We start from the raw sequence: 23,473 nt of genomic DNA on the forward strand, positions 1-23,473 counted from the left end.
TTGGAACATTGGTGAAGAATACTACAAAGAAGGGAAAATTAAATAATGATAGTAATAAAATTAATGACTGAACATTGAAAGAACGAAAAAACAATGCAAAACATTTTATTTACAACAGTATAAATTAAGATGTGCGCTGAAATAAGTACATATATATTCATTTAGATAGTAAAGAAATCAAAGGAAGGAGCGAAGTACATGTATTCCAGATGAATAGCAGCGTGGGTTAAAGAGTTGTGTTAAAGGTTGACTGATTTGTCTATTCTGGAAATACATGAGTATGTAAAAACACAAAAAGATGAATACAAAAAAGGAAATAAACTGAAGTAACACAAACAAACAAGTTAATACACTTTTTAATGCATGGGCTATTGAATAGTTCGAAGATTAGAAGGAATGAGAAGAAAAACACCCAAACTATGTAGATAAAACAAAAAGGAAACCAGATTTTTCAATTTGTAAACATTTACATAAAAAAAGAGGAATTTGTCTAAATCCACAGAGAAAAGCAAACAAAGAATGATAGTTGGAGGTAAAATGCAGTAATTACACAATCATATATATATATATATATATATATATATATATATATATGTATATATGACTATCGTTATCATCCTGGAGATGTGGGAAACAGGTAAACAATAAATTTCGTTGTAAAATCCCCCAATATTAACCAGAAATATTAATAATAATAATAATAATATGCAAATAGATGTAAAGAAATCAAGTGAAAACTGTAGCGCTTCTATTGTCAGTAATACTAAGATTTTCTGTACAAGTTAAATTGGACTGATTAGATGTTGCTAAATTTGAATTAGGTTTATGTTCTGGGAAATTTGAATTATTCAATGTCGTCTCTAATGTTAATGTTGTATTTACATTATCGGTTAGTTTGTCTAAATCATTAATAATTTCTTTGATAGCATTCTCTGCGTCTTTTAATAAATTCGTATTATTTTTATTGTACTTACTTAGATTACTAGTATTATTATTACAAATAGAATCGAGTCTTTTAGAGCGTAATAAACTGCTAAATGTTTGTAAACATGAGAATCGATCACGAAAATTAAATTTTGCTCGAGCTGAACATGTGGCCTGATCAATATATGCAGAACAACTAAGTCGACATGCTTCCATTTGATCAGCTAACTCAATTAACTGTTCTAAATTTGAAGTAGACGATGATGATGAAATGGCAGCGGAGGAAGGAGAGGAAGTAATATTTCCAGGAATTTTTTTATCATTCATACGAATCAAACGTTCTAACTCCTTTAAAATATTTGATAAATGCTTTTTCAAGTGGTATTTTGTTGGTGGAACACAGTGATTATTACCATTAGTCTCGTCCAATGCTGTAGATGATGTAGAAAGTATGGTAGGTAGATATAATCGTTGAGACCGCTTTTGATTACCAGCTGAATTATCATCAGTTGGACCAGTCCAACTTAAACGCTTTTGTATTATATCCGATAATTTATCAGAGATTTCATTTTCAGACCTTTTGAAATGAGGTTTTGGGGAATTGTTATTATTACTATTGATATTTGTGGGCAACTTGCTGGTCGTGGTGACAGTTGAATTAGAAGCATTATCATTTTTGATCTGGGTCGATGCAAGTGATCGGATCAATTCTGAAGAACAATGTGGAGGCTCCACTTTTCCACGTGTCGACATTTGATTGTTACTTGATCCAGAAGTATTATTAGAAGATATTAGAGGTGGATTCGCAGAGCGTGGTGGTGGTCTTAATCGGGGGATAGTGAAGTAAGGGGAAGAATTAGAAACCGATGATTTTGAATCACTTTTTTCCTGATTACACATCACTGAATTAGTAACATTACAAGGTGAATTATTTGGTACAGTTTTAGGTGTAATCGGTTTCTGCTGAGATGAACTTTTAAGCTGTTGAGAATGTTGTTTTAATCTATCTCGTAATTCCTCTTGAAAGACAGACGATGATATATTGGTAGGATGAACATTTGGCTTAGATGAAACATTATTCCCTGAATAAGATTCATTAAGAAAATTAGAATCCATACTGCGCTTATTGTGGCAATCATCTACAACGGGATTAGTTTTGTTAGATAAATCTGAATTTACAGTGGATTTTGATAAAGCTGGTGACTTTGAAGAAAGCTGAACATGTTTACTTGGTGTGGGAGGAGCAAGCGGTGATATTAGACGGTCAGGACAAATTGATCTGGTCAGGCTGTTATCTAATGGAATGGGATCCACATATGAAAACTGACGAGAAGATGGGAAAATTGCTGTAATATAAGAGAAAAAGGATGAAAACAATCATAGTAAAATTACAATCTACTAGGTACTCCTCTCTAGAAGTGTACTCAGTTGAAAGACTATTTATATTTACTGTTATTGCTTTAGTATAGAATACGAGGCAGTTTAGAGTATGCAGGAAGACAAGTAATTTCATATTGTCATCGACTCTTCTTAAAACCTCTCTTTATATGAGCCAGCTACTCTTATTACTTAGTATTTTTCGGACACTTCACTTCATCTGAACATTTCTCTAAATCACAGGACGGTTGAACAGGAACGAGATCATAGTCCAAATAAACCGAGTGGAATGAAAATAACAGTTGTAGTGAAAAAAAACTGTTAGTAAATTTATAATTTATGTACAAGAATATTCTAGAGTCTTCTTCATCTATCTTCTGGCGCTGATTGGCTAAAAATGGGCTAGTTTGAGTCCTCCAACATTAAACTGCATGGAACATGCACTTATACAAACTATAGCCTGCTAACGACTCTGGAAGAATTTGGAAGAATTTAAGTCATCTTCATTAGTACAAAATTAAAAGTAACATCGTTGGAGAAAACAAAATACAGACATCTATCAAAAGACAAATACGTTGCATAGTAACTTATTTTGCACTATTTAGAGGAATTGAAATATTCCTGCTGCCAGTTAATGAAATAAGCACGTTTTAAGTATTTTAGAATGTTATTGACGTATTACCTGCGTGCAGCAGAAATACTGAGTAGGTGATGCTAAAGGCTAGGCACATAATAATGAGTGGAACGCTGTACGTCGACTGACGAACCTTTAAACCTATGCAGACATTCATTGTCCATCCCGAGCAACTAACTAACCCGGAGTAAAATACTGTCTGATAGCTGTTTCATTCTATTTTGGCACTCCTAAACAATCTAAACACTCCCGATAGTACATGAAATCAGATCAAAATCTTTCGGGTCTCCGGCTGACCATGACTGTTTAAAATCACCAAGTTATCATTCATATTCCCAAACATACTAATATCCCAATAAGTAAATTCGGAAATATTTCTACATATTGACTACGTAAACCCGAAAATTTATTTTAACATGTTTTAAAAAAAGCAATCGATATCACATAGAATAACGAACGTCACAAATTATAGCATAAATATAATTAGTAAATTGATAAGATAATTTACATACCAGAACTACTCATAACTGATGGCACTGAAAATGGTGTTGAATTCGAGTTATTTGATAGTGAACCATTATTAGACTGTGGTGCTGGACGAGGATGTTGTTGTGATCGGGTTTGATGTATTTGATGATGACTAGAATCAAGGTGAACTGGTGGGGGTGGGAGTGGTGCATGATCAAAGTCATCCCGATAGGGATTCGGGCAAACACAGTTATTATCTTCTAGTAAATTGAAGTCAGTTAAGAAATTCAACGGTTTAACTGGTGTAGTACGTCTTGGTGGTCGCGGTGCAGTTCTTTTACGCCCGAGAGATCCTGAGTTTGTAAATGGCAGATCTTTTTCAGCAGTACCAAACTCATCAGTACTTAGATCACCAATATGTAATTGTTTCGAAAGGGGATTTTTAAAACTTCTTGTAAATATACCTCTATGAGATTTGTGGCTAACATTATTTTTATTATTATTCATAGCATTTACTGGTATATCACTACCTAAATCAGATTTACAATCCTCTGAAAAAGATATAAGAGTAAACGAAATGATGACCCAAGAATAAAAATATGTGTAAAAAATATTATGGATTTATGTTAACTAGTGAATTTATGCTGCAACTTAATCAAATATGCTTCTGTGAATTTGACTACTTCTGGGTCTAATGAAAGACATTTTATCTGGCTGTCCAAAATAAAGTTAACGAAATAGGGTTCAAACTATTAATAACTCAGTATAATGAGAATTCGAACGTTCGAAGGACTAAGGCATTGTTCTATTAACTGATAGTTTAAGAATTTAAAGTTAGATTTAATAAACTAATGTCAGTTAGAAAAATATGAAGTTTTTAGTGAGGACTTTATGAAAATATACGATAGCGTAGTCACTACACCATAGGAACTGTTATGATGTGTTTGTTTGATAAAACAGGAAAATTTTGACAGTAGTTTTTTTAGGTACTAAACGACAATAGTCACATTTGCTTTAAACAGTTCAACTTAGAGTTTGCAAACTGTGACAAATAATAACTATCCCGCTGATTCTGTTGTTCCGAGCTGAGTACAGTCAAACAATTGTTCAAATCTATGATAAACAATATGTTACGTATTTTCATACAATCTCTTTATTTGAAAGAGAGAAATAACTCCGCAAAACTTGATAGTACATCATAACTTCAAAAAAGTAATGATGAATGATTAAATTCCAGTAAAAACAGACAATTCAGAAATATTTACTGACTTATATGCACACGAATACGACTACTAACCAAGTGAACTTCTGCGTATCATCTGTTACAGTCTCCACAAATGTGTTACAATTCATGTCTGTTGTCACATTATATATCGACAAGACAGAAGAAGAGACAAAAGACATAGAACAAAGACAACAATATCAATAATAGTGAGAAACGAGAAGAAAACAGTCAAAAAAAACAAATGAGAGTACTTTTGAAAAGTCAATTACTAGGAATAGTGATAGTAGGTAAATGTTTATTCTTTTTAACTGACTATCTGAATATATTTGCATTCAACTTGAGAAATTATTTCCAAAGACAGGCGAATTCAAGTATATGAGAACGAACACAATTAGTCAGAAATCATTATACTAGAACTGGTCGATAGAACCGATAATAACAACAAGTGTCAATCGTCGCGGTTTCGAATAAATTGAGCATTGAATGGAAAGTTAATAATGAATTAAAGAGACAGTTATGAAATCTCAATAAAAGTAGAAATTTGAATTTCTGACTTTTCCTGGCTTAGTTCCAGCCACTTCTTCAGAGTAGATAAAAAACAACCGAAATAAAATTAATACAAATTTAATAGTGCAAAGGAAACGCTGCAGAATATTTTTAGTACAATGAAAATCGAAATTGGTTAAAACATTCTAATCTTACGTTGCGCAATCTGACTTGTGTGAGATATCAATGTGTGTGTACGGTGATAGAACATTTTTACTTATTAAGATATTACAAAATTATCCTTTATTATTTTATGTTGATAGTTTTAGGAAGATTAAATATAAAATATTATCTAAACTGCCCCTGAATACCCTGGTACGACAGAGAGTGGGAAGAGTCAGCTCCCCTTCTCAAAATGCTCTCACATGGCCACGCGTATACAGCCACTCCAAGGGGAAACTTAATCACTGACTTCTCACCACGAGTGTTGTTTACGAGATCCAAAAGACGAAAATAAGATGTCAGGAGCTTTAATCGAGTTGGTGGATACAGAGGATCCATCTAGATGAATTGAAAAACCCTGATCACAAACCAATGATACATATGGGCTCCACAATCTTGAGGGAACGAATGACGTATGAACCTATTGTTGGTCAACAGCTACGATGAGACCGCATCTCCTAAAATTGCTCCACTGTCTTGTGGATTAGATCTGTAGGTCTAAGGATCGGAGAGTAGCCACCTAAGTAAACCACCTGCTTCGGTTTGGGCATCCGAGCAGTATCATATTCCTCACATAAATGAAATGGTCAAGTGTGGCACATATATATTTGGTGCTTCCTTGTATTAATATTTGTGTGAATAAATAAATGAATAAATACATAAAACCAATTATATTTGAATGAATAATATTTTCTTTGAAAGATAGTTATTATTTGAATGATTCACTAAAGTTTGTAGTAAATTACAAGATCAAAATAGAATTCATCAGATTAAGTATTTATTCAATTGTTTGCTGAAGTATATACTTGACAATGTGTAAAACTTGAAGAGGTAACAAAACTACTTTACTTTATTCAGAAATTATATGATAAAAACGAGTTTGTAGAATAGTAATTATTACATGAACTATTTTATGACAGCATATTATCAATGACATAATGTTTAAAAGAATGAATGACGAAAGTTTCTTCTTACAAAAAGAACTTAACAACCTATACTTCATGATGTGTAAACAAGGCTAGAGGAAAAGAACTTATCCAAAAGAAATTTGAGTCTCAAAGAAGTCTGGGAGAGTAAGTTATGGTGTAGTTAAGAGATAATATATCTTAAACTTGTTAAAAATTATGATGGTCAATTTTAAGTAGTTCTTACAACGAAGTTAATGGCTTTTAGTGAATTGATAATACTCAAAAATAATGTCAGAATAATTCAGTAAAATCAGTCAGAATAAAAGTTCAATAACTTGAACACTAACAATCACATAGTCTCATTTGTTATTTCTCATAATGTTATACGGTCCAAGTAACAAAATCCTACCCAAGTATCAGCACTCAATTAAAATCACCTTAACTGAAAATGTCACAAAACAACAACAGCAATACAAACAGAAGTAACCCGTTTGCCCAACAGTGCAGAATTTTGTAATTAAGTTTCGGTCAATTTTTAGATGTGAGGGTTAGTTAGTGACATTATCCAACTGACTGAATTGAAGTAGTTGGAGTAGGATTTGGAACGTGTGACAAAAAGACTGAAACCAGAATACTTTAATCAAAATCAAATTAACAAACTGTTTCAAAATGCATGCAACATTCAAAGAATAACAAAACTTTAACTAACCTTTAATCATATCAAATTGATTATCATCATTCTCATCAATTAAATAGTCGCAACTGGTACTTCTTCTTGGTGGGGGTGGTCTAGGAGGCAGTGGTGGTCGGGGATACGCAATATTAGGTGGATGCTTAATGGATCTATTTGACTCACTAGAGTTGATCACCTTTATTTCGTTGTTATTTAATAATAACGATGACGATGATGTAGTAGAAGTTATATCAAAATCAATTTGTTCTTCTTCTTCTTCCATTGTAGAATTAGTTGGCATAGATTCCAATTGATTCAATATATCAGAAAATGGTGGGCGTTGTTCTGGAAGCCATTGCCAACCTGAAAAAAAAGGTAAATATTAGTATGAAAAAACAATACATCAAGACTATCTGCACAGGATGTATATATGCCAAAAAGAGAGACTGATCGGTTATAGTATCAAACATCAATGGAAATGTCAGATAATGTGAAATGTTTATGTGCTAAAATAAACTTGTTTCAGAGAACAAAAGTTAAGTGATTCATTAGTTTGGTAAAAAATGTTTTAACAGGAACCATACACTTAGTGAACTCTATATTTAGTTCTATGAATGTAAAGAGTAAACGGAAAAACTACAATTAATAAATCTTATGCAGTATGTTTGTTATCCTACTCAAAACCAACAGATTAACTTCATTCTCATAATATTTTATGTGCGAATAAACTACAAAATCGATGAAGAATGAACTATCTGATACATTATTCAATATCAGTCAATCAAAACAAAATGAACATTGAGCTAACTTCTGACATGTGACATCATCATCATCATCATTAAAGTGACGGACAAAATTATCACAATAAACGATGGTCAAAATACATAGAAGTTGAAATAATGATGATAATAATAGTAATATCTAACTTTGGTACAAAAGAAAATAAGAGAAATATAAATCGAAAAAATGATGAGTGAAAAGTCTGAATTAATACTCATTTAGGAATTTCAAGAAATATACATTTATAGCGAATCAAACTGAATAAACGACTATTTTCATTATCAAAATCATCTTAGGATCAAAACCTGTGGTGATTTTGAAACCAAGCTACAATTCTATTAAATGGTTTAAGGCAGTCGGTGAGAAGCCCTGCAATTATGTTTCGTGTTGGGGGGGGGGCAGATTTGAATATGAAGTATTTATTATCTTGGGCAGACTGTTGCTACTTATGGGATTTGAACACACAGTGCCTAGCTTCAATCTGAGACGTTACCACTGAGCTATTCAAGCAACACAAACATAACACTAGTCACTACTCAGTGATTGATCGATTCTTATGTAAGCTCTATATAGTTTCTTGTTAGGAAGGTTATGAATAATTACTAAATTACGTGTAATACAATAACAGGTATTTCACTTTTATACCTTCTTCATAAGATTAAGTAGTGATAATTGAATGAATGAATAAGAGAACAGCAGGATTCCTGTTATGTTATTTTATGATCTCTCGGATACTTAAACTTGTTTATCTGCTTATTAAATACAAATTATGTTACAGTATGTAATACAATAAGTTTGCAAGTCGACGAATCCTTTGAAAACCATTGAATTATCGTCTATTAAACATCTTGACTAACTATATCAATACCCTTATGATGATTTGCAAATTTATATTTTTATTCTACATGCATTTATTGTTGATTCTCTAAACAAACAAAATGAATACAATACAAAAAAAGAAAGAAATTTGTGCAATTACTTTTTAAAACTATCATATTTATTCTTAAGTGGTGTGATTTTCAAGTTTATGTACTCTGACAATTTGATCATGTAAAACTCGATGACAATACACTAAGGTATCTGGACCGAAGTAGATAGTGTAGGTTTAAGATTGAGGTTGAAAATATTAACCAATGAGTTATCAGTACCATATATATATATATATATTTATGTATTTCAATAATTACCCTTGACCGGTAATAATCAAATTATTACAAGTAAATAATATCTATGTCTCGAGGGTAAGAAGCCAACAAACTAATAATTAGCGAAAAGAAAATAATAATAAGGGTTTGATGAAAATGCGTTACACAAGTAACCTAATTTTTGTCGAACAGAATTGATCGAGTGCAGCTAGGAGTAAAACATAAGCAATTCAATGATCCCATCAATGAATTAATGATAAACTATGAAAACTTAACAAAATACATTTAAAGAGGGAGAGAGATATAACGAAAGATATTAGAAAAGCTAATTATTTAGTAGAAGGATGAATATACAATGAGAACCGCTATTTATTCACACACATATGACATTTGTTTGTTCGTTTTTCCTTAAAATAACAAAGAAATAATACTAGTAGTAACGGTTAGGAGATACACACAATATTTCCTCTTATCTCCACTTGGACAGAGAAAACATAAAAACAAGGAAATAAAGATAAAAGTATTTGTTGAAAAGCAAAATGACAGCAAACGAAAGTGTGTACCTAAAACAAGGCTAATAGTTGAATAAATGTGTCTAATAATTATTATAATGGTAATAATAAGACAAATGTGAAATTCCTCAGACATATGAATCATTCAGTGCAACAGAGAAATTACAACCAGCTAAGTGATCAATGAATGGTTATTTTCAGCCGACAATAAGTAGCAAACACATTTATTTATCATCAGATTTAACCTATTAGTATTGTTCTAGTAAATATACATGAATCTATTTAACTTGAAAATAATTTATTTTATTCATAGAAGCCGAAATCTACCAACTGTCGAAGGTAGTCATTGGTTATTAGACATTATAGATAAATAATAATAATTCTCCAAGCATAGGCGTATGTACTTGATTTAGAATGGTGCTTTTTGTGTGATGGCTAGTGGTATAATCGGCCTGTTTAAGATGGGTTCGAACACAAAGTTCATTTGTAGTATGAAGAGAAAGGTTGGTTGCAGACAAACGTTATTTCGCTTCTTAAGACAAAACAACTGTATGTATTATTTGTTAATCAGCAGTGGATATTATAGAGGAAATAAACACTGAGTAGTTAATGACTATAATTTATAGTTTTGTGCAAACACTAGGCAGAACGAAAACTAGATTTGTTGTACCTTTAATAAGTTGACAAATTATTCCAAAACCAAATACGATTCCCACATTAACTTATTAACCATTAAACACAAAAAATAACTAGTAGAAATGTACCATGACAAAATGCTCAAAGAAACTTCATTCAAGTCAACTTGATGCCCTGTTTTTTTTTCAAATATATTAATATAGAACTGTTACCCATCTTAAGTGACTGTTTTCTAAATAATGAAGGATCATGTTCAGAAATCCAAAGACAAAATTGACTAATTGTGTCCGGTGTAATTAGTTGTACAACTGAAAATAAACCCTTAAATACATATAGAAGAGGTAGAAACATACATTCTGCCTTTTTTTTAATTGTTAGGACCACTAGATTGAAAAAAACGTTTGTCGAAACTATGCAGACACGGCTTGCCTTACTAACCTGACCAAGACAAAATCAATTTTTCGTATCATGTAATAAAGAAATAACTAGCACAACTTCTAAACGTATTTGGCCAAAAAATCATTAAGCATAACCTAAAAGACTAGTTTTAGAGTTTGTTGATAAGAAAGATGGCAGTCGAAAATAAATTCATGATAACATTGGATCTCTCATATCTATTCACTAGAGTCTCTATTAGAAACAATGGAAATTCTATGCAGTGAGCGTACTGAGAAACACATAGGGACCAGGACTCCGATCTCTACATCAAAATAGGTGCACGATGAATGTACATTTCTGACTCAGTAAATCCTACAGACAGTCGAATGAATGAACGAGTTTTATTGAATTTATCATTATATTAATTTATATTACCATGTTACTCATAAATACTATGAAAATGTCGTCTATGCAACGACCATAAACTACTAGCTGATCTACATTTTAGAGAGGTCTATTGCTCCACTAAGCTCGAAAAATATCTGTTAAAAGTGATCCCGATAGTGATCACAGTTACATGAAAAATAACTTAGTGTAAGGACCGTATAATTGAGAAATAACCGAAGCAAAAAATATAGTTAACCTAGCAAACTGAAAACAGTCTACACTATTTTATTTGTCTAAACATATAAACATTGGTACAAGGAGGAACCAAATATATATGCGCCATACAAATCATACGATTTTTGTGAGAACTGGAATACTGCCCTACGCTATTTAATTCACTTAACACTGATGTTAAAGAAATACAAATGAATAAAAAGCTTTACGTGTACCCTACATCAAAAGATAACTAATGCAAGAGAAGAAAACATAATTATTCAAGTTACATAATCAAAAAATAACTTAATTAATTGGTGGAACAACCAATAAAACGTACACTGTAACATGAGTTCATAAACTGGTTCAGGGCAACCTTCAGGACAAAGCATTCGAGTACCTCTTTCTAATAAAACATAAACATCTTGTAATTCAACACCTGGATATGGTGTTTTCCCATAGGTTGCAATTTCCCATAATAATATACCAAATGCCCATACATCTGATTTAGTTGAAAATAAATTATAGACTAAACCTTCTGGTGCTGTCCATTTTATAGGAAATTTAGCGCCTTCATGAGCTCGATAAGTAAGATCACGTTCTATACAACGAGCTAAACCAAAATCCGCAACTTTAATAGTATGTTGTGTGCCAACTAGACAATTGCGGGCTGCTAAATCACTATACAGTAAAGAAAAACATTTTAATAAAAAGAAAACAAATTGTTAGGATACAACAGATAACATTCATAATAACGAATTCATGTATTCAGCAGAAGTTAAACTAGATAATCATGTCATCATTGAATTAAATTTAAGTTCAACCACACATTTATCAAGTGTGTTTAAAATAACAAGCTTCTAGGAAAACACACAAACAGAGGATAATGAATAAGAAAAATTCGACCTTAAATTTATTTATCTAACAGTTAAATTCATTCTAAATAACATTATCAATTCGAGTCATAATAAACTGTTAATATGACGAACAGTAATGTTTCTCAACACGAAAGATTGTTTGCATTGAAATGCTGGTCATTTTCTGCAAGAAAACAAACAATTTATGATACTGATTACATGTGAATTGAAGGATTAATCACTGGACACTAATTATAAATCTTGTGAACATTTCCAAAACAGCTAATAAATGATAATTGTGTGAGGGCTGTGATACTGATCGGGCGCCCAAAATGAAGTAGATGGTTTTTATTGGGGGGCCACTCCCTAAACCTTTGACTTAGAGGTCTAATCCACAAGACAGTGGAGCAATTTTAGAAGATGCAGTCTCATCGTAGCCGGTGACTAACAATAGGTTCATACGTCATTTGTTCCCTCAAGAGCGTGGAGCCCATATGTATCATTGGTTTGGAAGCAGGGTTTTCCAACTTTATTGAGCTATTGTTATAATCCTTTCCATTACTTTTTTCATTCAATTCAAATTTTTACTGTACCACTAAGATGTTCGGAATAACATGTGATTGATACTTGTGTCATAATTTTAAACCGATCAGAAAGAAAAATTAACCACTGTATCATTTAAATGATTGTATTAAGACAATATGTAAGGGTACTATTATTTCATTTGTTATTGTACACCGCTAAATAATGAATGTATAATAACTAGGATCAAGTGACAAAATGGGAAATTCTATTTACTAGAAAAATTAAGACATGTTAACTAGACTGTACGATTTAGCTGAATGGAAAAAAAATCAAAGTTAAGAAAAAAAACTCACTTTTACAGTATGATTATGATATATTTAAGCTAAAAAAAAATGCTTATGTCACGTATAGAATATGAAGTTTATAATTTATTTCGAGAACGTTATACGTGATAAACCTTTGGAGAAAGTACAATGTCACGTCATATATAATGCTCTTTCCATAAAACTTCAATAACTCTTCCATATTAATAACAAAGTTATAATACAAATCTGTAGCATATCTGTACTAATTAACCATAAATTATATTATACATCTGAAATAATAATTTATCTTACTAACTCATAATAACTATTTTAAAAGTCAAACGATATTTCGGATAAATATAAACTAGGTATACTTTAAAATTATCACAGTTAGTATAGATCAAACATGATAAGTTCATCAATGAAAACCATAAACGATCTGGTTATAAATAAATATTAATACAATAAGTGAATAACTATTACTAAATTGAAATTATAGCATTCAGCAGTCTCAATGTCTAACTTTGATCGATTCATGATCTTGAGCGATCTTTCATACATTGCCTGAGATGGATAACTATCTCACACCCAAAACGGATCGGACTCCATTGGTCACAGCTTCTCACTAGAACTCCAGGAAATTCATCTTGAAGCTAGTCACTAGTGAGCACATGATTATCATCAGTATGGGGATCTGTGGAGATTGGAGTATTTTAAACAGTCCAGTACTTTCAGGTTTCCAACCGTGGCCTAATCATAAAGGTTAACACAGATGAATGAACAGAAAACTAAATCATGATTATGAGTGATAGTCATTATTTAGTAATATATCAGCTCACTTTTATTTAATTTTAAACAAGATAGTATCAACACGAAGTGAGTAAAATCAGTTTTAAGTTAAAAATAAAAATAAAAAAAAACCTGTGGCATGAAAAATCATGAATTGAACATAAAACACAACAACAACAACAAAAAACTTACCGATGTATAAAATTGTGTTGTTCCAAATAAGCCATACCTCTAGCTACTTGAGTTGCCATATGCAATAAAACTGAAGGTGTTAATTCTGTTCTAGGATGTGTACGTAAATAATCTAACAAGTTCCCATTACACATAAATTCTGTAACAATATAATAAGGTGGTTCCCGGGTACATGCACCTTTAGAGAAAAAATTCAAAAGAAAAATCACAAGTAGCTTGTAGCTGTAATGATCAATGAAAAGAATGAATTATGAACGTCTAATAAATGATGCATCATCTGACAGTAATTAATGACAACACATTCATGGAGAATGTGTTAAGCTTACACTTACTGCAAAAACAGCTTACAAATGGTGTCAAGTCAACACAAACTGGGTTTAGGGAACCCAGGCAGTATCCCAAACCTCAAATAAATCGAATGATTTGTGTGGCTCATATGCATTTGGTGCCTCTTTGTGCCGATGTTTATGTGTTCAAATAAATAATAATAAATAAATAATAAGTAAAACATCCTTAGAGTCAGTGCTATGTATTTGAAAAGAAAATATTAAAAATGACTTCCTCAAGATCAAAAGTTTTGATAGTGAAATAGTTCTTCCTAGTTTTCACTGTCCGCCATTAACTAAAATCAGTCTATGATGTAAACTATGAAGTTTTGGTTATATGTTTCGGATTATTTGGCACTAATTAAGAAAAAAATAGTAAAACTAGCCAAAAATTCTGCGTACTTACCTAACAAAGTCACAAGATTTGGATGTCTTAAACTTTTCATCAAACGAGCTTCTTCTAAAAATTCATCACGAACTGTGACATTTTCCTGGAAAAATTAATTTTTAGGAAACATATATCATGTACTTATTTAGAGTAAAGTCATCAAAACAAACTAATTGTAACAGGACATTTCAACGACCGTCAACTCATAAATAAAATGGGGGAAATGAAAAACTATTGGCACACAAAAAATATTCGTCATATTACCTAGAAAAAAATCAACATGTTGGAATAATTCCAATTTCAGACAGTTGAGTCCAAACTAATAACATACTACAATATCTCCATCATTTCACAATAACATTTCAACCATTCTTGACGCACGCTTACGATAAGAGGTATAGTGGTATTTTATGCAAAAGAGCTTTTATCGGCTTCCCAAAAGAAAATATTACTGTACAACTACTTGTAAGTAATATAGCTCGTAAATAGGATTGAAAAAGGACAATATATTGAAAGATAAGGAAAGCGATGAAGGAGAGTTAAAGGATTTTGGCGAGCACAAGTAAAAACTCAAACAGTAAAGCTAAAAACAGGATTTCTTAAGTATCCTTAGTAAAAGAACAGTAATATAATGGAAGAATTAATAGTTGTGTGTAACAAAGCACCACATTTAGATATGAGATTCTATCAGTCATGGTGGGGCTGTGATTAGTGAAATCTCTAGAAGGATAGAAAACATTATTTTGATTTTTCTTACGTACCACCAACTGCAGGGTAAAAGAAATGTCGAAATGCGTACTAAAGGCTTCATCGACTGAAGTGGGTAAGAGATGTTTATAAACCAAAACACTAACTCCATTAAGTAACACAACTTGTGGTATTAGGTTATTTATGTAAGACAGTCGATCACAGTAGACAAATCTAAAATATGTAGTTGTGTGCAACATGTGTTTACTGATTTTACGCAAGCACAGGGTTATTGAGGATTTCACTTATAAGCATCAATAGAATGATTCGTTAATAATTCAGTAAAACAATAAGAAATCAGTGTAGTTGTTTTATAAGAAGAACACCAGTCAACCATGTCTTTGTACTTCGGTCCCATGAACAGTAATATAAATAATCACGGATTAAACTTATTTTGTGTACATACCATTTCAAGTGGATCTGTCAGGCCGAACTCAGGTGTAAGTGAAAGATATAAATAACGATACATAATCACTTCGCCTCATTGACTGTTGAGATTCGCCATAATGACAAGTCAGTCAGTCACAACGTAGTACTTCGTACGTACGTACGTACATCAGTTCGAGTTGCCATACCCCTAGCTTTCTTCCAACCTACTCCTACACCATAAAACATCGCACGTCAGGGCAGTTGGTGGTTGGGCATACGTAACACATGTCCCAGCCATCTCAACTGATGAAGTTTCACTACTTCATCAATCGATCTGCCATCCTTACCTAGTACCCGTTTCCTAACAACTGCATTAAGTACTCGGTGGTCCCACGATATACGAGCAATGCTTCGAAGACACCTATGATCGAATACTATTAGCCTACGAATATCCTCTACTCTTACCGGCCATGTTTCACTGCCATAAAGTGGGAGGGAACGAACTGCTGCGCAGTAAACTCGTCCTTTGGTTGCTAGACGAATATCTCGCCTACGCCACAAATGACGCAAATTGGCGAAAGCTAGACGAGCCTTCTGTATTCGTGCTGAGATTTCGTCACACACCAAACCACAAGGGCTGATGAGACTACCGAGATAAGTGAAGCGGTCAACACGCTCAACTACTTCACTCCCTATCATTAGTTCGGGTGTAGATGCAACCCAATCCTGAAGTAACATTTTGCACTTCGAGGGGGAGAATCGCATCCCTAACATGCCTGCATTGTTGCTTATAGTGGTCAGAAGACTGTATTTTGTCAGCGTCTTCATCAAATAGAACTATGTCATTGGCGTATTCTAAGTCAACAAGTGAGCCTTCCGGTAGAAGTTCAACTCCTGGAGATTTAGATGATGAAAGTGTTATCTCTAAAAGCATGTCAACGACAAAGTTAAACAAGAATGGAGAGAGTGGACAGCCCTGACGAACACCAATTGAGGTAATCAATTCTGATGACAGTTCGCCATAAGCTCCAACTCGACCAGTTGTATTCCAGTAGAGAGTCTTTATAAGGTCAATGTACTTCTTTGGTACTCCTTTCAGTGACAAACACTGCCACGGAACCTCATGATTAACAGAGTCAAATGCCGCCTTAAGGTCGAAAAATACTATGATTGTGGGACGTCTGAATGTGTGTCTATGTTCTAGGACCTGACGTAGAGAGAGTATCTAGTCTATACAACCACGTCCAGGTCGAAAACCCGCTTTTTTTCTCTAGTCTGCTCTTCGCGAGCTTTGTTTAGGCGTCCAAGTACTATTGAAGCTAATATTTTAGACACTATATTAGTCAAACTGATCCCTCTGTGATTGTCACAAGAGAACTTTTGTCCGTTCTTATAAACTGGCACAATCAGTGATTGGGACCAGTCAGGTGGAATTACGTCCAGTTCCCAGATTTTACCTAAGACCTCAGTCAATCTCGCTGCTTGTACTGGACCACCACCCTTAAAAATCTCAGGAGTAAACCTATCAGGGCCTGCTGCTCTCCCTCGCTTCAGATTTCCTATAGCTTTTTCAACCTCTTAGAGAGTTGGAGGACTTACATTAATTTGTCATTCAGGACGACTGGGGATCGTGGGTAACTGAAGTGTGGCTGAAGGCCAGTTAAACTGATCCCTAAAATGTTCTGCCCATCGATCCAATCTCCTGGATTGAGAATGAATGATATGTCCATCTTTATCCGAGATAGTTTCGCTGATAGTTAGGTTTCTAATACCAGTTTCTTTAACAAGTCTGAATAGTTGTCTGTTGTTGCCTATTGCCGCTGCCTTTTCCATCTCTCTTGCTTTCGCTACCCACCACTGTTCACGATCATTGCGTAGGCTTCTTATTAGCCTTCGCTTAATCTGACTCCGCTCTTCGTTATGTTCAGAGCCAGGTGGGATGAGTTTTCGAACACAGCTTTTCGGATGTCATTCCACGCTGCCTCGGGGTGGGCACAACTAACATGGCTGTCTGTTTTTCTAGTTGTTCCTGAATATATTCTTAGCTTGACTATCATTAAGTAGGACCCTAAGAGGCTTCCTTGCAGCATCTTTCCTACGCCCGTAAGACGCAGACAGATACGTGCTCGCACTAGAGCATGATCTGAATCCAAGCATATGCTCCAGAATGAGCGACAGTGTTCTATCGAGCCCCTTTATCTGTGGCTGATAGCGATGTGATCTAGCTGGATCCACGGTTGGGACGAATTCGTGGGTTGCTATGTCAAAAGATGTTTTTCGTTGTGCTTAAAGTTAGTATTTGCAAAAACAGGCGGTTATCTGAGCATAGCTTTAACAGACGGTCGCCAATATCTGTTCTTTGAACCACAACACCATAGGATCTACCCAGGTGTCTTTCCCTTTCGCTTGGTTTACCTACTTGAGCATTAAAGTCACCATCTACTATTACTACATCAGAACGCCTAGCTTTCCAGAGAAGGTCGGAAAGTTTTCTGTAAAACTCATCTGTTATATCATCTGAGCTGCAGTCCGTGGGAGAGTAGACAGAGACGACGAAGAGGCAACGACGAGTGTCCCTATCTTTTCGAGTCCTTGCTGTTCCGTTTAGTCAGACAGAGCACAAACGACTATCTACTGGGATCCAGACCAAAAGAGCTAGTTCTACTCTAGGACTCAATGCTATACCTACGCCAGCAAGGTCACGGGAAGCAGCATCAGAGCTTCCAGATGCGTGAAGCGTGAATCGAGTTGGTTCATTATTTTAATGTGGTGAGGTCAAATGGATGACGCTACTCGGATCTTGTATGCGCGTTTCGGAGACGCAGCACACATCGATGGTGTAAGATTCTAGAGTCCTAGCTAAAGAAACCTATTGTCCTATTTGGCACAGTGTTCGGACGTTAAAAGCTCCAACATGTACTTTATAGCGTGGTTTCAGGAGACTAGAAATGACGTTCCGCGTACTCGAATCGTTTGCCTTAGCGGTGCGAGGTGATAAAGGGGCGTGAGAAGGGTTAGTCGTGGAGATAAGAGTTATTAGGAGGTGTAGGGATGATTTGAATGTGACCAACTTGGTCTCGTGTGCTGTGAGAAGAGAGCATCACTGCAGATGCTGGTTGTCCGAGAGAAACACCTTACTGCTGTCACACCCATCTACAGTCAGCAGTACGACTTCGCCCTCAGACCTCGAGTTGCTGCTTTTAGTCTTACCGTTTTCCAATCGACCTGCCTGGCATGGTAGAACCTACAGGAATATATGTCCTAGCCAATATAACTCGGTTGGGTCATCACGATAGGCAAGCCCGACCACCGCGTCAAGTTAACAGCTACGGTTGACAACGTACTAGATGATACCAAAATCTCTACCAACTAGTAGCTCAAAGCAGAACTCACCGGCTTTTATAAACTTAAGGCTATGAATTAGTTGAAAACATTATTAGAGAATTTAATACAGATAAACTTATATCTAAACAACATTATTCACTCAACTCGAGTAGAATATGTACCAGTTAAAGGATTACCCAAATGAAAATTAAATTAAAGAATATTTAATATCAGAAGGGGTTTTTGTGGATATTGTAGTAATTTTAATAGTTGAGATCATGAGTCATGAGTCGTGGACGCACACTGCCGAGGAAACCCACAACAGGACGAAACAGCCGTCCAGCGCTTCCAGGTTTTCCATAGTGGTCTAGCTTTAATTGACTCATGATCTCAACTATTAAACAATATTTAGTTAAAATGTTATTGTAATGGGTAAACTCATACCTTGAGTGTTTTCACAGCAACTAATACATTATAAGGTTTCCATACAGCCTCATATACTACACCATACTGTCCTGATCCTGAAATTAAAAAGTCCGTAAATAATAAAGGTAAGTAACCTAAAATGAAAACATTACATGTTTACAACATCATACAGAATTCTAATTAAACAGGATATTCTCGATCGGTTGGTTTTAAGCTTTTGTCATAAAAGGCTGGTAGAGATGACAAGTATAAACGAAGTTAGAATCATTGGAAAACTAGAAAGCGAGTTTACACTGGTACATGGAACTTAGAGAATATACTATTTCACGTATATGATGTTATTGTAAAGAAGACTAGATTCCTAAAAAAACATAACTTTTGAAATCAATAATTTTAAATTCATATGAAACCAATTAAGATCAACAAGCAAATCATTTAAGTATTATCGAAGTTCAGTAAAAAGTTGCGGCTTACTGGTTTGGATGTTCGAAATTCAACCAGTTAGGACTATAGTAGCTGAGTGGAATCGTTAACAGCCTTCACACAAATATGATTAACAGACAAATACATAAACCAGTAAATGATTATTGAGTCACACAACTATTAACTGATCTGATGACTTAAAAATAGCACAACAAATTTGCTTATAATTAAAGTGATGTTCACCACGGTCATTATTTAAAAAAAAGCTTTAGTTAGAGTAACTAACATCTAAGAACACTTTTGGTTTGGACCATAATCCTCGTTATGAGTATAGTGCAGTGAACGATACTAAGGTGGGGAAAACCAATTGGTTGATCAATGCAAAATTACAGTGTTTTCGTAAAATATGAAAATCATAAATTAAATATATTATTTGCACATATTCCTTCAGTTGTCCTTTACATGCTTCATGATTCTCTCAATTCTGTTGTTACTACAATTGTTCTGTTTCCGTTCCTGTTCTCTTCAATTCAATCAACTCAATCTTCTGCTGGTAAGTATTCCACTTCTGACCGCTGCCAAATACTATTTATATCTGTCGACAAAAGTAGCATACACCACAATAGCACTCATAGAAAAAACTGCATAATGTTATATCATTACTACAACTTAATCCTTTGAGCATATTATATACTAACATATTTCTATGGCCATGGACAACTAAGTAATCATTCAAGTAAGAATTTAAGATAGCGCTATTGCAAAGCTCATAGTATGAATAAAAATTGTTTCTGAATACACTCTTAAAGTGAAACTTATTAACGAGATTAAACAATATTTTGCTTAAGCTATGAGTACAATAAAAAACACTGCAAACGAGATTTAAATGCCCTGGTACGACCAAGAGTGGGGAGAGTCCGCTCTCCCTCTCGAAATGTTCTCACACAGCCACGCGTATACAGCCTCTGCCAGGAAAGTCCTACTCACTGCCTTTTCTCAGCGAGGGTGTTGTTTACAAAACTGAGGGGACAAAAAGCGAATATCTGGCTCTTTAACCGGGTTGGTTGAAACGGAAAGTTCACCTAGGGGAGTTGGAAATCCCTGATTCCAAACCAATGGTGCACATGGGCTCCATTATCCTGAGGGAACAAATGGCATATGAACCAATCGTTGGTCACCGCCTACCATGGAACTACATCTCCTTACAATGCTCCACTGTTTTATGGATCAGACCTTTAGGTCGAAGGCTCGCGGTGTGGCCCCCTAAGAAAACCACCTGCTTCGGTTTGGGCACCCGGGAAGTATCACAGCCCTCACATAAATCAAATGAGGTTTGTGTGGCGCATATGTATCTGGTGCCCCTTTGTACCACTATTTATGTGTTTAAATAAATAAATAAATTTCTATATATCACTCAAAATACAAATACGAAAGTACAAATGTATATATCTCTTTTCTCGGATGAAAATTTAGGTGATTTAATGTCTTCTATCAAGTTAATTTCTTTCATTTTATATATCTACTTTATTTTTGATTACACCTTTTTGGAACTTCGGTTAAATTAATCGAGGAATTGCTTACACTGTCAAACAGAGAAATCGATATACATGAGTACGTCTCCATTATTCTCTGAATATTTACTCAACAATTCAACAGAGTATATGAATGAAGTGAAACGCTACAAAAAACGAGTAGAAAACACAATCCGACAAAGATTACCACTCAACAACATATTTCGATATCTAGTAGAGTCGTCGATGCTCTTTGCCAAGTTTCATACTCGGAGAAACCAACTGTCAATGCTGTTTGATTTCCACTGGTTGTCTAACTAAAGTCAGTCTGTAATGTGAGGCCTATAATTTAACAATCTCCCCATAACCTTATAATAACAAAGATTTTAAATGTATTAACGAAAGTAGATGCCTTAAATTCGTAATTAACAGTGCACGATACGATTCATTTATGCGGACACTAGTGATACCATAAATCAACATGCATCAAAATAAATAGAGTAGACAGGCGTGAAGTGTCGAACAGTCAGACAAATAAATGAAGAAACACTATTAGTATACGTAAACTGAGGCCGAATAGGCGTAGGTGACGACAGAATAATCAATGTTGAAATTTTACTACACAGTACCATTAACATATGACCAACACTTTATATAGGATCACTCTGCTTATGATTATTACATTTTACAAAAAATTATACATCAACATAACCAAATCACACACGTACACAATGGCTCAGTGATAAAATAATTATTGCAGATGAAAGATGAGGAACAGAACACCATAGTAATAAAAATGGAAGAATGACCTTAAAAAATCAATGGCGGAAGCGGTCATAAAACGCATGAATAGGGAAATTTATGAATCGAATAAATTAATTATTAAGAGAATCTACCGAGAGAAAAAACAGAAGAGGTCAGTGTTAAGAAAGGAAACTGTAAAATACTTATCTAATAAAATGTGTAATTACTTTAATAAATGTACAAGATGCCTCGACTATTGATTAGTTATTCTGTTACATAGTAGCAACTCTGAAGTTTGATCTATTCCAACAGATCGATGGTGTAGTTAGTAAGATTATGAATAGTCTAAAATCCAAGAATATTAGTTACTCTTGATTTCTGATAAAAACATCTAAGTGTAAGAAAAATCATATCTGAGTGAAAAATATTCTGGCACATTTACCAATAATATGGGCAAATTAATAGAGTTCACTATCCTAAAGATGATAAAATATACATATAAATTGAGGAATCCTTAGGATACATGAATATAAATATAGTTAAGGTTAGATGATTTGATAAATAGAGAAAGATGCACATTGGTTAAATGAAAACATTTAGAAAAGCTCAACCGTATTGTTTCTTTTCAAGTTCAGACTACAACCGTCTTAGTGCTCATTATTTAGACAGAGATATTTACGCATTATTTTAGTGTGTGAGTAGTGACTCAATAACCTAACTTTCTTACAGACTACTCTATTGAATAGCTAAAATATCGAAACGATATAATTTCAAGAGAACCACCTGTAATCAGTAGGTCAAAAGAACAAATAGTTGGAAATGCATCAATCGCATTAAACATTATTAAAATTACTAGTCATGTAGAGTAATTAAGCACGAATGTTAAATGCTAGTCCTACCGAAATTGCACACGTTAAATATAATAATGTTGCTATCCATCAAATGCAAGAAAAGGTTAGCATTTATATTTGTATTTTAATCTTAATATTAAAATAAACTTTTTAAGTGCTTATACTGAATAAGTCTATGTTTCTGAATATAGTTCAAATAAAAGTTGACTATGTTGAATATTCTTAATAGTTACTGATTATACGTCAATCTATATTAAGGTTTTGCGAACAAATGTTACGCTCCAAATGATAGAAATTCATCAGTCACGAACAAATAACTCTTAGCACAACACCACAGGATAAGATTTTTAGGTTTGATAGAAGTATAGAACCTATATGAACAGCATATAATATGAATCAAATCTTATCAATAAAGTCGAAGTGGCTGAAATCGTGTAAATAATGCTGATTAGAAATACTTTTGTCATTAATTAGAAATTTTCCATATTACTTAAATGAACATTAACTGGACCATACTTATAGTTGTAAAACAACCAACTATTAAATTAATTATTAATGAATGTATTGGTTAACATTGATTGATGTATTTTCAGATTTACTTCAGGAGCATCAATCGACTTTCTCTTGTTAACTTACAGGAAGAAAAACAGAGTTTTATTGGTATGTAGGTGAAGGTTAGTGTAGAACTATGATAAGAAATGAAAAGGTGTACGAAAAAAATAATAAAT

General features: G+C 33.8%; 1 protein-coding gene across 1 annotated transcript in view; it reads right to left on the minus strand.

The window, feature by feature from the left end:
• Positions 1 to 726: 726 nt before the first annotated feature.
• Positions 727 to 23,473, minus strand: part of Smp_128790 (tyrosine kinase) — a gene marked incomplete at both ends in the record, with an annotated part of 29,686 nt that continues 6,939 nt past the window's right edge. The window contains 7 exons of the mRNA XM_018795829.1: positions 727 to 2,270; positions 3,448 to 3,954; positions 6,954 to 7,280; positions 11,309 to 11,649; positions 13,637 to 13,814; positions 14,369 to 14,453; positions 19,235 to 19,311. Coding sequence (XP_018650102.1) covers positions 727 to 2,270; positions 3,448 to 3,954; positions 6,954 to 7,280; positions 11,309 to 11,649; positions 13,637 to 13,814; positions 14,369 to 14,453; positions 19,235 to 19,311 — 3,059 coding nt within the window. The remainder of the gene's footprint in view (positions 2,271 to 3,447; positions 3,955 to 6,953; positions 7,281 to 11,308; positions 11,650 to 13,636; positions 13,815 to 14,368; positions 14,454 to 19,234; positions 19,312 to 23,473) is intronic.

Source organism: Schistosoma mansoni, chromosome 2 (assembly GCF_000237925.1).
Source record: "Schistosoma mansoni strain Puerto Rico chromosome 2, complete genome".
NCBI classification, from domain to species: Eukaryota; Metazoa; Platyhelminthes; class Trematoda; order Strigeidida; family Schistosomatidae; genus Schistosoma; species Schistosoma mansoni.